Source organism: Harpia harpyja, chromosome 6 (genome assembly GCF_026419915.1).
Source record: "Harpia harpyja isolate bHarHar1 chromosome 6, bHarHar1 primary haplotype, whole genome shotgun sequence".
Taxonomy (NCBI): domain Eukaryota; kingdom Metazoa; phylum Chordata; class Aves; order Accipitriformes; family Accipitridae; genus Harpia; species Harpia harpyja.
Window position 1 is genome coordinate 22,954,618 of NC_068945.1, and position 17,862 is coordinate 22,972,479.

General features: G+C 34.4%; 2 protein-coding genes across 3 annotated transcripts in view; one reads left to right on the forward strand and one right to left on the reverse strand.

Moving 5' to 3' along the window:
* Nucleotides 1-16,367, forward strand: part of PARPBP (PARP1 binding protein) — a 55,072-nt gene extending 38,705 nt beyond the window's left edge. For both annotated transcript variants that reach the window (XM_052790188.1, XM_052790187.1), the window contains exons 9-11: nucleotides 3,615-3,696; nucleotides 14,527-14,677; nucleotides 15,322-16,367. In XM_052790188.1, coding sequence (XP_052646148.1) covers nucleotides 3,615-3,696; nucleotides 14,527-14,677; nucleotides 15,322-15,650 — 562 coding nt within the window. In that variant the 3' untranslated portion in view covers nucleotides 15,651-16,367. The remainder of the gene's footprint in view (nucleotides 1-3,614; nucleotides 3,697-14,526; nucleotides 14,678-15,321) is intronic.
* Nucleotides 16,101-17,274, reverse strand: PMCH (pro-melanin concentrating hormone). The gene is made up of 3 exons (XM_052789962.1): nucleotides 17,026-17,274; nucleotides 16,302-16,503; nucleotides 16,101-16,177 (listed from the first exon to the last, which is right to left on the reverse strand). Exons 1-3 carry the CDS (start codon nucleotides 17,272-17,274, stop codon nucleotides 16,101-16,103), a joined length of 528 nt encoding a protein of 175 aa, XP_052645922.1.
* Nucleotides 17,275-17,862: the final 588 nt, after the last annotated feature.

Consider the following 17,862-nt stretch of genomic DNA (forward strand, 5'->3'; position numbering starts at 1 on the left):
GTGTTACTATATTGTCTTCATAAGGACCTGCTCAAACCCCTTATTGGTTGTCCCTGCTTTTGGTGCCTTTAGTGGTGATTGGAGCATCTGTTCATGAGCGCAGGGACTGCGTGGCCAGTTGCTTATTAAGGTCTGTGCGTGCATGTTTGGGGGTTCCCTAACATAAGAGCTAGAATGAAAAGGGTAGGAAAAGTGGGGAAGAAGGGGGTGTTTCTTATGCTGGTGGCAGTCGTTTCCCATGAGAGCCCCACCATAACAACACTATCAGAGTGTGTAGGTGCAAGGCTGTGAGGATAACAGCAAGGAAAGAGAAAAACAGTGATAGGTCCTAAACTGGAAGATGGAGGATCCTAAAAGTTGAAGAATTTAAGGGTTCTATTAGATTTATCGTTCAACCTCTTTTATGAAACCAAAAGAACAAGCACATTCTAATAAAAGTTAAAAAAATTAGTTTCACTAATAAGAATTCTAAATAAACCTGTAATAGTTTTTAATTTAAAAGGCAGCTTGTAACAACATATTGTGGAATATTTCTTTTACCTCTCTAATATCTGAGGATGGCTGTAGCTATACATTTCTATTTCATTATGTAACAAGCCTAAAATAACCGTGATTTCAGTCTCTTATTTTTCCATTACTTCAGATTCAGGAAAATTGATCCACATTACTGTTTATATTGTTTCATTAATAAACCTCAGCGTGGTTGTATTTTTATCAGAATGAAAAGGAGCTTAATCAGATTTAGGCTAATGCTCTATGTGAATGGAATAAAGGCCCACCTGAATTCTTCTGAATTAAACACTGCTATTATTCAGAGCTAGAAATCTTCTTTTTTTTTTTTAAGTAACTCTTTAATTAAAAATGGGCTTTAAACCACTTATTTCTGAATAAGAGTGCCCACTGAGTGCTTTGGTTTCACTTACCCCATTTGATTTTTCAGCTGAATTTATTTTCTTGAATTTTCCCCCAAAGGATAAGACATTTGTTTGACTTAAAATCTTCTTGGTGTAGGTGTAAGCAGGTACTGCTGTCTGGGAATTTATGTCATAATCTAGGCAATTCTTATGTTTTCCTTAGTACTACTTAGGGGTCAATTTGTTTTAGATTTTATTTTCCAGTCTATAATTTTTTTAATATTATCTGTGTGCTTCTATTTAAAAATTTGTTTTAGAAGTAATTTATTCGAAGTATTGAATTTATTATCCTAAATAATTGTTTTAGGAATAAAAAACTGCAAAAACTGAAATGAAACTTGCAAACAACACCTGTTCTCAATTTTTATCAAATATGTGTTCTGCATTTCTCTGGCAGCTTTACTGTAAGGCTCCAATTGCTTTATGAATGCTGAACGCCTTAATACTACACAGGATAGTAGCTAAGGTGTCACTCTGATTTGCGTCAATATACGGGCACCTCTATGGTCCAGCACTTCTTTGTTAATGCTCGTGTCTCAAATATTTGATCTAGAGTGTTTGCTGTCTTTTTGCCAGTCTATTGTTAATAGTAATTCTGGAACAGTTTACGGGATAAATGGCGGTACCTTTGGCAGTAAATGTCACTGCAGTTTTCAGATTATTTTTGCTAATCTGATTCTGTGTATCAGATTGTTGGTCAGCTCATATGGTATTTATTGTTTTATGGTTTTTGATCACATGGTAGTTATCATTTTGAGGTTTTCCACAATGCTTTTTGTTGTTTCTAGAGACTTCATTACTGAAGAATCCCAAAATATGTTTAAAGTTTGTGAGTAGTTTTGTCTGGGTTCTGGTCAGTTTGGAAGAGCACTGTTAGTTTTCAGGTGAAGACTGAGGTTAAATGAGAGCACCTCTTTTTCAAAACTTCAGCAGTTCAGGAATTTTTCTTGATTTGTTTTACTCTTCTTTTAATAAACTTCTAGATCAATTGGGTAGATTTATCTCTCTGCACTGAAATCCTGCAAAAAAGCTACTGCTGAGAAGCAGCTGTTGTATTTAACTTTTTGTTGGCTTGCTTTAATTAAAAATATTTTCATTCTAATTTGTGAAATACATGCATATTTGGGAACTGAAAACATAACCACTGACAACACATCCTCAGTGTTTTACAACATCTTAAGCAAGCTGAAGTTTTTCTTACTTAATCTGTTCTTTAATATATCTGTCAAATATTTTCCTTCTGTAAGGACCTCATTTCAATCTTCTGGAAAAAATTCTTTTTTAGATATGCATTATAGAAGTCCAAATAAAATTCTGTTGCTATTTTTGTATTTTGAAGCCACATGCAAGGCAGAAGTGTGCTATTTTTTCCCCCTAGTATTTTTAAATTTTTAAGCAAACATAAAAATGTAGTGATGATATTGAAATCAAAATAAGGTGATTCTGATATAATTAATGATATTACTTATGTTTATTATTATTATGTTTATTATTAATTAGAGTTAAATTTTGCATGATCGTGGATTAAGTATTTTCATAACTTTTTGCAATAAAGGTTCTGTTTTTCTGGGTTTGCAGGTTCAACAGGTATTCAGGGTTTGGGGCAACTTTTTGTTTGCTGCTGTTTTTTATGTCATTCCCATCATCATCCTAGGCTATTAATGTTAAAGCCAGTCATTATTTCTTGCTCATTTCTTTTCTTGCTTTTAAAAATTTCCTTCTATTTAAGGAATACCCATGTTGATCTCGGGTACAAAACAATCTCTTGAAAACCCATTTCTGTGGGCACTGAAAAGGAAACTAATCTATGCATGCACTGGAGAAGCAGTGATGATTTAATCAGTCACTTATCCTGAGGAATCATTTGTTGTTGGAAAAGTGGGATGCTGAGAATTTAGTCATTACGGGTTACAAAGAGGAGTCATGAACCAGAACAAGTGTAGACAGGAGCATGCTGAAGCCACATATTTTGGCAATTTAAATAGCAAAAACATTGCAAGGTCCTGCAGAAATTTTGCACAACAGACAAATAGAAATAAATAAAATAAAGAATGAGCTAAATAAAATAAATTTTATTTATGGAATAATTGAATAGAATGAGCTAAATAAATAAAGAATGAGTTATTTTTTAAAAAACTGTCCTCATATGCACACTGGCCTGCCATGAGCATGAACAGAGAAGTAATTATTTACAGATGCACAGATTAGTTCTTCTTATTTTAAGACCAAAAAATCCCCTCTTATATGCATCAATAACTTTTCATTAATGTACGTAATTATTCACATACTGAAATATAGGAGGGTGGAAGCATTTTGTTTGTGTGAGTACTTCTATTGAAAAATCTGTAAATATGAGGAAAATTATTCTGGATGGCAACCGGATGCTACTCAAGGGGCTGTAAGTAGAATGGTGACTTGGTAACTAATCACCAGCATTACAAATAATAATACTGTGGCTGCAGAACTACAATATTGTAAGCATGCTACAAAATGATACCAGAAATTGGAACTGTAGGTTTGGTTTCATTATACTGTCTTAAGTTGTCACAGTACATGTAGTTACTTAGGAAGGGAGAAGACTAAGGCTCGGAGAGTGGAGATGCTTGCTTTCCTCTTTCTGAGGAACTTAGTAAGGTAACTATTTTTCTTAACTAATTGCTTTTACATGTTCTACATACTTCTTATCTCTTTTTAATATAGATCTCCAGCACAATCCAGTGGGTCTTCTCCAAAACCTCTTAGACAACGTGTTCAGAAATCTATGGATGAAAAAAAAATGAAGGTACTGTGCAGGAATTGCTATGCAACTATAGATGCACTGAAGTAATAATGCTAAAATGAAAACAACAGTGTTAAAATTCTCAAATACTTGGCTGAAATGTATCCCACAGCTAAAGAAATGTAATTGTGATTAACTTTTGGTAATTGGCCTAACTCGAACACATGAGTGGAAATATGAGTGTAGTATGTTGTAATATGAGTGGAAATATCTGAAACTCCAGAAGAGAAAGGCTTTAAACTTAAAAGTACTTCCTAATGAAGATCTCTTAATGGAGCCATACTGACTTAATCTATATCTCTTCATTTAACCATCAATGTATTTCAGGACTATAGAAGCTATGTGAAAACAGAGATAAAACTGAACACAGGCACCTGATTTCAGTTCTGATAACGTCAGCATTCTAAAAGTGTAATAATGACTTTTTCATTGCATTTTTTTAGTGTTGTTTTTATTTGTAACATTCTGAGGCCTTTTCCATAACATCGCTTTCTGAACAATAAAATTAAGATGCTAGTGTTTGCTATTTTGTAGATGAAATGGAACATTACAAGAATATGTTTGTATTGGGAGTGGCATTATTCAAAAGAACGACTTCAATGTTTCTGAAAACTGCAGTCTTCCAGTGTACTGCATTTTACATTGACAATTTTGAGGAAAAAAGACCAACTTGAATGTTGGGACTGTGGAAAGAGGCAGAGCTTGTATCTTTCACAGCATTTCAACAGAGAACTAAATAAAAGTAGTGACTTAATATTTTTGCAAACTTAGCCCTGACAACAGGTGAAAGCACAAATGTAATTAGCATATAAGGAAGAAAACAGGGGTGTTTTAATCCAGAATTAGTTCTAGAACAGCACAATGGAAAATACCTTTCTGCCACTGGATATGAGGGGAATTTTAACATATTACATGTTTGAGAAGTAGAAAATAATTAAAAGGAAGTAATGAAAAGCACTGTCAGTATTTCCAGCATGTGTTTTAAATATACTCCAACTTCATTCTGAGTGCTTTTTTTGGAATGAGGGTGGGGTGGATGATGGTCATTTTGGACACATGCACTAATTATGCTGAAATTTAGCTTAAAACTCGTAGGCAAATTATGAAAGACTGAAACTGATAAAGGATCTTCATTATAATAATTTTACAATAAACAGTATATTTAAATTGCAGCTTTACTCATCAAATAGCAAAAATGTGGTATGCTGTTTGCATAATACATTGAAATAGATGGTTTTCTTATCTAAATAGAGGTTTTGTAATTGGATTCATGAACAGCTGTGTTCAGTATCAGAGTACAAAAATTATTATCTAAAAGTAATTACCTGTCACATTTGAGACCCTTACTGGAAACTTACAAGGTTTTTGACAGAAACTATCAAAAATATGAATCCTGAGACTGATTCATATTATGAAACTATTTTAACATTTTTGGAAATACTTTTTTGCTAATCAAAAATACTAGATTAGCTACCATAATTTCTATGCAAATAGTAGTTCTTTCAGAGGTCTCTGAATAATTGAATAAGTTCTACTTCAGGAGCAGGAATTGCATGCAAAGGTTCATCATGACACTATCCTGTGCTGCTTTTGTAGGGCCTGACTCCAATAAGGGTTCTGTGACTCCTATGGTCCTTGTTAATACAATACAAGAATCTGACTTTTTTCTCTAGGACTCATGTCCTAGTCTTGCTTCACCATGATTGATGAAGTAGAACGTACCTGTAGCAAAATAGAATGAAACATCTAATGTTTTCTGGCAATGATTTCTGAGGTCTTTCAGTCAACTTCTCGAACTGATTTTGATGCTCACCAGGTGCCTAATACAATTGAGGATGACTATATTGAAATATAAATGACCTTTTGTCTTATGAAAACCAAAATTTAAAGAGAATAAGCACAGGTCTTAAGTCTGTGGTTCGCACTTCTAAACTTTCTTTGGCATCTTAGAAGACTGTAAAGCTTTCTTATAGTGTTATCTGTTGTAGATTAAAGCTGTGATGGTGGACTCTTCCTTTACTTTAGCAATATGGATGGTAACGCAATTAAAACGTTAAACTGAATGACTGCTTGGGGCTACAAAACTCATATCTTAGAGCAACATTGAGGCTGCTAGACTGCCTCTAGTAATCACAATCAGTCTTCTTCATGGCTTTTTTCCAGTGTATCCTATTGTACCAGAGAGACAAAGTACAGCATGGAACTGAGGCCAAATATCTCAAGATGTTTTTCCATTTAAAAAAATGAAAATAAAAATCATGCAGTTCAGAGTATAAATGTTCCTCAGTTATGTATCAGCAGAGAGTCCTCTTACTCAAGATAAGACGTTTGAGTGTTTCCCATTATGTTTGCAATTGTCTTCTGTGTATCAGCCAAACATTGCCATCTAAACAACACTATATTCCTGTGAAGTCTGGAATTATTATTCTGGTATTCCTATGTTCACTTTAGTCTTGCTTTTCCGTCCAGTCAACTAAAATTGCTGTTGCCAAACAACTAATGATTTTTCTAACTAAAAACCCGATAGTTCTCTGCCATTCACTTTTGATGTCCTTCCTCTCACGTAAAATCCTGCTTTCTTTCTTGAAACATTCATCTTTCATTTTGTCTTTTTCTGGTTTTCTTTCTACCTTTCTAACAATTTCTACAGATTTTCCTTTGCATGTTTCTACTCCTTCCTTTTCTTCCTTTTTCTATGAAGACTTTATAGGGCCCTGTCTTTCTCTTCTCTTTCTGTACTTTCTTTGTAGATGAATACATCTACAAACAGAAGTTCAGCTATCATCTTTATGAACAGTTCACAGATCTATGTCTGACCTATGTGTCCCTTCTGTCAAAACTGACATCTTTTCTTACTTCTATACCATCCTGTGAATATCCAGCTGTTGATCTTGAGGTGGTATGTCTATCTTTCCTGGTATATTTAACATTGAGGACTGTATCCTACCTGTTACTTTTTCACTCCATAACACCTCTGGAATATATTCTTCTCTATCCATATGTCCACTCAACTATAAGTTATTAAATGTTCGTTTTGCTTTTTGATGTGCTGCCATGTATTTTTCTTGTACTTGATAGTTGCCGCTTTGGCTTATCTTTCTTCACTAAGATTGCTGTACAAAAAGTTGTTATCAAAGTGATTAGACACTAGATGCCATTCTTCTGTTTGTATCTCAATCTGTTCGTTTAAGTTGTAGTACATAAGCTACTTGTTTTAACCTATCCCAGCATAAGCTACTTGTTTTAACCTATCCCAGCCCATTGATTATTTCTGATTTGCTGCTTTGGGATATGTCTTTGCTTACATTCAACCTGCAATACGTCTTCATTGTTCATTTGTTAATTTTCAGACTAGCTCTTTCAGCTGTCTGTTTTATACCATTTCTTATGGCTGAAGAGATTTCCTATAGGTATGGTATCTGCAGAACACATTATCCTCCTTTAAAACCTTTTTCAGTACCTTTAAATCAACCTCTCCCCAAAACTTAGCAGTGCTTTGTGTTGAGATGGATGCCCATTACAATGACTAATTTCAGTTCCTTTCTCTGTGAATCCATATATTTCTTGTCTTGGATTGTAATGTCTCTTGGCAGAAATAAATTTTGTTCAGTCTTTACTGTGTAGCACACAGCACAATGAATTCCTTGTCCGTGACCATAGATCTCAAGTGCTGTAGTAATATTTATCACCTTCTTACACTGAATATCAGTCTTCGTTATTATTTCATACAACCACACTGAAATGTGTACAGGTTGCTTGTAAAATTCACAGTTGTAAATTTTTTGATGCATGATGCACTCATTTTAACAATTGACTCAGAAGAGATACCAGACATTTGTTTTTTGAATAAGACAATAGCAACATGGTGTTTCTTCTCAATGTCAATGATTCTTCTGAGAAGTTTCTGATGCAGTATGTATGATGGAAGCATTAGTTCCATAAAATTGTCCTGAGGACCTTTTTACCATGCTGCCTCTGATAGGTGGTTAGATGGTTAGTCTATAGTACAAATTAATGATCTCTTATTAGAACTGGTCCCATAAAAGTCTCCCTTTTCCGTGATATTTGAGAGGGGAATTAAAACACAGTAGTGACAATTAGTTTGGTTGTATGCTGAGTCCCATCAAGACACATGTGTTGAATAAAGAAACTTAGGAAAACTCCAGCAAGTGAAAGGAGAAACACCTCTTTAAATTAAAAAAAAAAAAAAAAAAAAAAAGAGAGGAAAAAAATCATTATGTCCTTTCTTTCCTTAAAAGGAACTGATCTCTCAACTTCTGCAGAATTATGTGGAGGAGTGCAGATTGATAATATTTAGACCAAGGGCATAGCATCATGCATATGTGTTTAGTATCTAAAAATATGCAGAGTGGATGAAATATACAGGTAGCTATGAACTGGAATTGGTGTTTAAAAATAAAATAAATCTGTGGGTATTTCCATTGTGCCAAAATAAATTCCTGGCAACAGTGAAAGACAAAGAAATATTTTTGTCTTTCAATCCTCATGAAATACTGGAAGAGATGCAGAAAGATCACCTAACTATAACGGCATTTGTTAGGAGGCAAAGCTGTTGCTCTTATCCCTTGAGGAGAAAGAAGTCTGGGGAACTAGCATGTTGCATTTTTTCATTCCCTCCAGCAAAGCAGGTAAGAGTAATAATAAGAAAGTAATCTTCCTTTGAGAGACAATTTAGAGTTTCAAGTTTGTTATCTATTGTTTAATTGAAGTGTCTTCTGGTGAATGGTATTTTGTGGAAGGAGTCTTTCATTCAAAAAGGTCTATAGAACATCTACTGAATTATGTCTCTTGTTGTCAGTTGTCCTTATCGCTCCTTTCTGCTTTATGAAAATATGTAGAAAGTTTAATTGGACAGGAGAGAGGTATTTTATCTAAAAAGGGTACATCCAACCTTACGTCTGCTTCTTTGAATCATACTTTCGTTTATCTGAAATGGGTAGATACTCTATTGTTTGACTACTTATTTTGTTGATTTCAATAGGGTTATGTAAATCCTGCTTATTGGTGAGAGAGGGGAATGGAAGGGCTGTTACAATCACCTGCTTTGTTTAGGTTAAAGAGCAACTTAAGACAACAAAAATGTTGCATAATAAGATTTTCATCTTTCTTCTGCACCAGAAAAAATTAGTTAGACTTTCAATTTGTAGGTGAAATACTGTTCATGAACTAATGGGATTAGATGAAACCGAGAACTTTAGGAGTTAAGAAGGAAGGAACAAAAGCTGTCAGGCTGTAAGCATGCAATATATGAGAGAGTAACAGATCTTTTTTGTAAACTTAGGACTGTTTTGGCCCTTTGATACATTGTTTTAGAAATCCTGCTGCATTGTTAACACATTTACCCTGAAACAGCTGCAAGGACTTTCAGTAGTTTGGCATGTTTTTTTCCTTAATGTAACTGGAGACAACCTTTCCTATATGAGGCACTATTTCCCTCCAACTGGGAACATAACTGTAGTTTTAGTTTTAAAAAGAATTTGTGGCTTAAGAACTCTAACAAATCTTGGCATGCTTGAAGTTCATTGTAATTTTACTGTGTATAGAAATCCTTCCAAGGAAAAAGCTCCACAAAGCAAAAAATCCCTGTCTGCCTTTTTCATGTGACTTGTTCATGCCTATGTAAAATGACTTAATACCTAGCTTCATGCACTGCTGTTATTTTTCATTGCTTAGTTGTCTAAATGCTGTTACTTGAGAGCATTGTTTTGCCTATTTGTGATTCCAGTACAAATAAACTGTGACTTGGACAACTATCAACAGGAAGTTATCAAGAGTTTTCTGTATGCCCACTATAATTATGAGCAGACAATTCATAGTAATAGAGAAAACAATCTTCCTCAGGTCTCATCTATTGTAGCAAGAAATATTTATTTCTAAGTGGAATACAGTTATGGAGAACACTAAGCAGACTAGAAGTTTCAATGTGTATGGAGTATGCAAAAAATTAGTATCTGGAGGAGAGAGGGGGAGGGGAGGAAAAGGTTATGTTCAGCATAAAATCTGAAGACAGACATTAATATTAGCATCAGCTGATAAACCACACTTGTGTAGAAAGTACCACTTTTGTTTCTGCACGACCCCTAAACTACTTTGCTAGGCTCCGTAGCTGTGAGTTTTGAGTACTTTAGAAACCCAATAATGAGGTGATTTGAGGCTAAATGTTCTCAAAACAGTAGTCGGTTAATTTGGGATAGCAAAAAGCTGGTACAACGTCATGCTAAAAAAAATTTGGTAGTTTCAGTACAATAAAAACTTGCTATTACCTGAGCTATTCAGGACATTTTTCATGTTTGAATAATATGATGCCTTGGTTTGGCAATGATACTTACCATTTATTTTGTTACTCTCCCTTTGCAATCCCTTCCCTTTTTCAACTTTCTCTTTCAACTTACCTTTAATATTTTCCTTCTAAACAGACAAGGCTAAGGGTGGAAAAGAGACATTTTCTCTTTTTATCTCTTTTCCTCTTCCAAATAGTACTCTAAATGTTTGGCTAGAAAATAAAAACATGTGTTTGTTGTTACCGATGTAGGTTTTCAAATTCTATTATGCCATTCCAGTGTATAAAAAACCAAATCTCAACATTCTTAGTGACTAAATATTGGCAGTACTGTCTGTATGCAGATGCTGGAAGGAGATCTGGAATAGATTATCAACTAACTTTTAGAAATAAATAGAGCATGCACCACTAATATTTCATATAAAAGTGAATGTTTTATATTGGCATCTTGAACAACTGAAAAACTTCTCTAGATATAGAAGTCAAGGTGGGAAAATGTCCTGCTTTATCTACTCATTAGGACTACTAATTTACCTAAATGCTCTGAAACTCTGTCTTAAATTCTATCATACTTTCTTCCAGCTGAACAGCGATAACAGCGAACCCTTTTTTCTGAAATACAGCAGAATTTCTTTCTTTGTACAGGGATAATAACAACATCCTACTTGCTTGTGAAGAGGAGAGGGGATAGTAAGTCTGAGTTCATTGCACACCATTTGTGTGCAACTATTTGATTAGCAAATTGAGCTCCCAACATCCTTTTGCTCTCCCAGAGGTGTGGGTCATTGGGCTGGTGCCCTCAAAGCAGTGGATTTCAGTGAATTTAATGTAAAAGAATTCTAATTTCTAAGAGCTATTTCAAACTGTCGATGGGCTTCGTTATGTGTGCTTCAATCAAGTTTTAAGTCGCTCTTTTTTTCTTTTTTCTTAAAAATTCCAGTGAAGCTCTACTTTTTAATTCAGTGCTAGACTTCTTATGCTCTTTTGTTCTGCCTGCAGGCTATTAAAATTTATTTATTGCTACCTCACTCAATGTAATACAGTTGTTTTTACTAGTAAATATGCATTCCTAGACTAGTTGGGAAGTTTGACTGCTTCAACAAATTTAGCCTTGCACTCTTTATTTATATATACCCTCTAGATTAGTACTAGCATCAGCTGAAACAGTCATATTTGGTAGAGCTTTGTATACCATTTGCAAATGACCAAATAGTATGTGATGCAATACAGAGTGGAGTTTTGAGGCATATTTCAAGCTTCAGTGAAGTTGAAACAGACAGATGGGTTTGTGCTGCGAGTTTTTCAGTGTTTGGGCTTGACTTCTGTTCCTTGACTCCACATATTCTAATCCCTGCAAACTGAATCAGTGAAGTGTCAGATAGGAGTGGTAAAGAGAAATCCTGATGTCCCAAAGAATAACTGGATTTATGGTTGTTTATAGAATGGTAACTATCAGGGTTTCTTGCTCAAGTCTGGTGTTCTTTGTGCTGTGTTTATTATAGCTTCATCAACTCAGCACAAATTGTAGCTTATTTGCCTCTCACAATATGAATATGTGATAGAATTCTGTGCAAGTTATTGTTGCGTAATTTTTGATGTGTGTCATTTGCTGAAAAATAATTAAGAATCGAGGGAATTTTAAAGGATTAAGACGGAGTGTTTAAGAAACATAGCAAATACAGGAAAATATTTTTCATTAGTATTGCAGTAACCTTAAGCTTAAAGAAAATGTAAGCCCCTTATACTGATAGAATCATAGAATGGTTTGGCTTAGAAGGGACCTTGAAGATCATCTAGTTCCAACCCCCCTGCCATGGGCAGGGACACCTTCCACTAGACCAGGTTGCTCAAAGCCCCATCCAGCCTGGCCTTGAACACTGCCAGGGATGGGGCATCCACAACCTCTCGGGGCAACCTGTTCCAGCGCCTCACCACCTTCACAGTAAAGAACTTCTTCCTTACATCTAATCTAAGTCTATCCTGTTTTAGTGTAAAGCCATTACCCCTTGTCCTGTCACTACCTGCTCTTGTAAAAAGCCCCTCTCCAGCTTTCTTGTAGGCCCCCTTTAGGTATTGGAAGGCTGCTATAAGGTCTCCCCGGAGCCTCCTCTTCTCCAGGCTGAACAACCCCAACTGTCTCAGCCTGTCTTCGCAAGAGAGATGCTCCAGCCCTCTGACCATTTCCATGGCCCTCCTCTGGACCTGCTCTAATAGGTCCATGTCTTTTTTTGTACAGGGGACTCCAGAGCTGAAGGCAGTACTCCAGGTGGGGTCTCACGAGAGGGGAGCAGAGGGGCAGAACCCCCTCCCTCCACCTGCTGGTCACACTTCTTGTGATGCAGCTTACAATACTGAATATTTTATTTGTACAATACTGAATATTTTATTTGTACAATTCTGAATATTGTAATTGTACAGTAGGATGTTAAGTTTTAACTAGATTAGAGTTGCATTTTTAATTATTTCAAATTCTTAAGCTTATTCTGGTTATAGCTTCTCTATCCACCAAAACACTTTCTGAAAAGAGTATAATGACATACACTTAATGACTTGGTGATCTAAGGCATAAACTTGAAGCACACAAAACCTCGTAAATGTCTGTGTATATAGTCTTACCTTACAGTAAATGTTTTAAGTACAGAGTAGACTAATACTTAAAAAAGATTAGAATTGTTGAGAGTCAGGCTGTCTAGTTCTTCCTGTTAAATTTGCCTTTCTTTTTCAGGCTGTTATCTGGCACAGAGAAATTGCACTTTGGGAGTGATGGACAAGTGGGAAAATTGGGTCTTTTTGATTGTTGAAGGGAATACTGAGTTTAAAGTAAAACTATATATGTACAGACATAGTAAGTCAGAAAGAACAACTAAAGTTCTGTAAATAAGTGTGATTTCTTTTTTTTTTATTTTTTTCTTTTCCCCAAAAAGACTAGGTGTGTTCACCTGGACAACTGCAGTATCGTGAAGAGATACTTAGGTTGCATCTCAATGATAAAAAGCTAGAGTCTGTTAGCTTATATGCATGGAAACAGTATCTGATGAAAGTGGTATAAATGGTGACTCAATTTTGTGGATGAAGGCCCCTGTGAAAGGAGGTTTCTGGGAACATTTTCTTTCTTTCTGTCTAAATCTGAGATTTTTGAGTTGAAAGAAAAAGATATCTACAGGGGTCAAACCTGAAATGTAAGATTTAAACATGCCTGTGTTAAGAAGAGAAGTAGACTTGCATAATGCAAACTTTCTAATCAAAAAAATGGCTTTAAACCTGTTATTTGACAGATCATTCCTGTTATCTATATTTATGACTACATTTCTTTTGTGACAATTTCTTGCTTTTTCTTTTTCCTGACATTTGTACTGTAGCAGCTGTTCAGCTCAGATTTATTTGAATTCACCCGTGCTGTTGTAATAGAATTATTAGCTAAAAATCCTAATATATTGTAATTATCTGCTCTGTGCTATACTTCTCAACATATCTTAGTATAATCCAGTAGACTTTCAAATGGGAGTGAGGGCAGAATTTGTCTTGCAGAGTCTGTAGCATTTGTGATAAATTGGCCAGAATCTACAAAGCTTGACCCTGAAATTCTAAGCTGATGTGAAGCTGTAACTTAAGTGTAAACTGAGGAAGTTTGATGTGTAACCATTGATTCCATTAAATATGGATATATTGAATATATTGAAAAATTTTATTTAATTTTTTGTAGTTGAGCCAAATATTTTGATTTACCTGTACTATGAGACTAGGTTCCCAGCTTTCAAGACTAGGAGGTGGAGATGAGCATGCAGAACCAGATAATGGTCTTCAATACTGTAGATTTCTGGCAGCTTATGCTATATGGTTATGACAAATGTGGAATTAGACATTGGCATTCAATGAGGAAATGGCTTTATTTTGTGAGTAAAAGGGAAATCTGAAATTTGCCAAAGAAAGACCTGAAATAATACTTTATATTCCAGTTTTAGGTATAAGTATATTGAAGTTTCATTTATATTATCTATCATTCCTTTTCAGTGTTGCTATTATGCTTTCCTCTATGTATAAATTAGTTAAGTGGTGAGACTCTAATCCTATACTTGGCATTTATGAACTGACATCTCAAAGATGATGACCTGTAGAAGTATGATAATTGACTGTAGCAGCTACGACAGCTACTCAAAATGGTAGAGTCTGCAGTCTTTTGATAAAAAGAGGGGGCTAACTTTGACAGAATATCTTAGGTTGAAGCTTTAAAGGTTAATGTGTAACTTTCTGAAAGAGATGAAAAAAGATTTTAAAATTATTTTAGGACTTTAATAGAATAATTTATTAGTATTCTTGAAATTTATTAGTATTCTTTACACTTTGTAAATGAATACTTCATAAATATTTTTTATGTGAGCATACTCATTTTTCTGGTATTTTACGTGATCTAAAAGCATTCAAGACAGAAGAATGGGGAAACTTATTATTTTACTAGTCTTGCAGGTGTTGTCTTTTACTTTTGTAAATAATTAAATAAATAATTAAAGCTAATACCAGATTGCTCTTTGCAGATGAAGCAATCTTTAATCAATTCTCAGTTTGCCTGTACATATAAAAATGAGTTGAGTGAAATAAAAGGTCAGCACTTCCTCAGCAGTAGCCGAATCCCAACCTGCATACATCCTGCACAAAAGCAACATTTAAAAGCTGGATATCTCACAGGTAAGCTGTAGTAGGACTGAATAAATATATGTGATAGCTAATATTTCAAATGTTACCAATCAAGGTTTTAGTAAAACTCAACTATAAATATGTTTTCAAGAAAAAGACAGACGTGTCTTGTTGCTCTGTGTATGCTATGATCAGTTAAATGTCTTTGCATTAAAATTGTAATGCTAATGCTTTGAAAATATAAACCTGAAAAATGTGTATTGATGCTATCTTGAGGTAAAAAAATTGAGACATTTTACATACATTATGTAATGTTTCTTCTTATTTTACAAAAGCAAGCTAAGTGAAATTTGTGGTTTTGACATTAAAAAAAGGGGAAAATTTGTTTTACTCCACCATAAACCATATCATATGTATATAATATCTAGACCCTTCAAACATCTTTTCCAATATCTTAAAGCTATAAATCTACTTTCCTATTACGTGTTTTTGAGCAGTGTCATTTTAAACTGGCAGTATGCTTATGAACACATAGCAAATGTAACTGCAATGACCAGCATAGTTTTGTTTTACTGATAAAGCACTAGTTTTGATTTTAAAAAAATCACATGACAGTCCTCTGATAGAAAAAGGGTGAATAACCCCAGGTAACTTTTTATTTCTTCACATATGTTTTTGATATTCTTACATGACAGAAGGTGTGGATTCATGTCTTGATGTACCGGTGCTTGGAACTATTTCTGAAAATGTTCACCAGACTAGAAGTTTTACAGAAATGGGAAAGCTGAGTTGTCAGCCAAGAAACAAGAACTCCAAGAATGAACAGATGGATTTGAATAATGACAAAGTAATCTGTGATAAGGAAAGTGAACCATCTTTGCAAAAAAATGCTAAAAGACCTAAGAGTTCCAACAACTCTCAGAAGGAATTGGACAGCAAAATTGGTGGAAAAAGAAAACACAGCAAAACTACAAGCAAGAATAAGTTGATTGCTGGTCAGGCAAAATTAACTCACTTTTTTTGACTATAAGGTTTTGTTTTGACATACATGGTACATTGACTGGTTCAGAAGTTGTAAAATTTTGTGAGAAAAGGGTGAAATTCATTAATTGCTTCCTTTCATACTCAAATAAGTTGAAGTAGCTTGTGTGTAATATTAGACAAATACTTACAAGTCTGGATTATGCAGAAGTCTTTTATTTTTTTTATAACAATACATTGTTAGTAATTACAGCAATGTTCTTTTTTGGTAATGAATTATGTTTCCCTCTACAAGGCGATGGGAAAGTATTTTTGTATGCATGTGTATAGCCACACTAAAACACAGTAACTTCAAATTACATTAAATTCATAGTAAAATCTTTAATCTTCAAAGAAGGTGGTGTGGATCAGTAGTTTTCAGACTTGCCAACAAGGTCGATAGACTCTTCCCAGCATACACCTGAGCACTACAGCAAAAAAGAATCTTGAAAGTTTAAATCGTCAGAGAACTAGACTTCTTTATGGCCTCTGGAAATATTAATTCAACAAATTTAACAAACGCTTCTTCCCCTGTGCACCGAATTACAATAGACATCGAGTTTCTAAATGAACCTTTATCAAATTGCTATATAGGCATTGCATTATACTTTACCAGAATGAAATAATTTTTGTGTAAAAATGAAAATATACTTACTGTCAAAATCTCTTCTTCCTATAGGGAATTTAGCTGAATTTTCTTCATCTGCAGTCTCTCTTTCCTGTATTGAGTCAATATTTTGAAATTCAGTGTCAGCTGGAAAAGCCATGGCTCCCTTCAGTGCAAGATAAGGTAGCTGCTTTCTACCTAAGTTGGTTGGCATAAGATGATTTAAGAAATCATGTCGGGAATCTGTGTCCTGTTTTAAGGGAAAACAAGACTAGCAGTTTATCTTTAAATAAAGTCAGTTGTATTCACTTTTTATACTTGACTTTTTACACTTTATACTTAGCAGTGCAAGTATTTTATCTTTCAAGATGATATTTTAAAAGCAATGACCTGCATTACATCTTGGGCTGAAATGGTTTTATGGTAAAGAACATGATAAAATAATCAGTCTTATATTTGGTGAAGTTAATAACCTGTTGCTGCGTATAGGGACATGCTTAATCAAACATAAATACAGGCTTTTTTCCCCACAAGTTTTGGCTACATATAGTTCTGTAAAAATCAGATTTCTTTTATTCAACTGTCCAAGTTACACATTTAAAATCTTGGAATTAGATACTTACAGATGAAAATTTATTCTTTAGTATGCTAAAGTGATAGTTTTGCATATTCACCAGGTTATTGCTTTAAATTATTGTACTTGTTTTTCTTATTGGCTATAAAGAGAATTTCCATTTTACAATTAAGCCAAAACATAAAACTGAAAACTCACCAAAAACTTTATTTTTCTGTCATCATCTTCATCCAAAACACCGCTGTCTTCAGTCTCATAATGCTTCAGCAAAGGTATAGCTCCTCTGTTTGCAGTTCTAGCTCCATTTCGAAGAGTTTTTCCTAGATTTAATGTGGTTAGCAGCATATCTTCATCTTCTACCTTTTGCAGAGATTTTGAAACGGAGAGTAGAAAACCTTGAGAAAAAAGAGAGAGAGAGAGAATTAACATGTATGCTGAGATACACATTCTTAGTTACTTAATGCTTGCATAGAAGTTAAGCAGTTTTCAAATTTTAAGAAAGCTTTTCCAGTTGTAAATTAATATGTTCTCCATCTGTGCCCACTTTATATATTTTACAGATTGAATGGAAACTACTTCAGTGGATGATGAGTTCACTCTTTTAAAATGACTCATATTAAGGAGTAACCTTTTCTATAATCCTTCTAATCCCATCTGTTGTTCAGAACTACTTAAACATTTCTTTAGCGTGGATAATTTGTTTCTTTGTATGTTTTTAGAACAGCACAGATTAGTTCCTTTTGATGGATCAGTATAACAAAGTTCACAGAAAAAAGTGATGTCCATTTGTGTTGTTTATAAAGCCTTATACTCCAGTTAAGGCAATTTAAGAAAAGGAACTAATCTACATAAGTAAGCAGGACTGTTGTAAAAGTGTGATCTGTCATAGTTTTTGATGAAAACTGATTCACTAAAGAGTTGAAAAGCCTGAAATTTAACAATAGCTTAGACTGCTGCTGTGTTAGAGCTGAATTCATTAATTTGTGTTTCAATGTCCATTAAGTCAGGTTACATTATCCAGAGCTCATGTCTAGA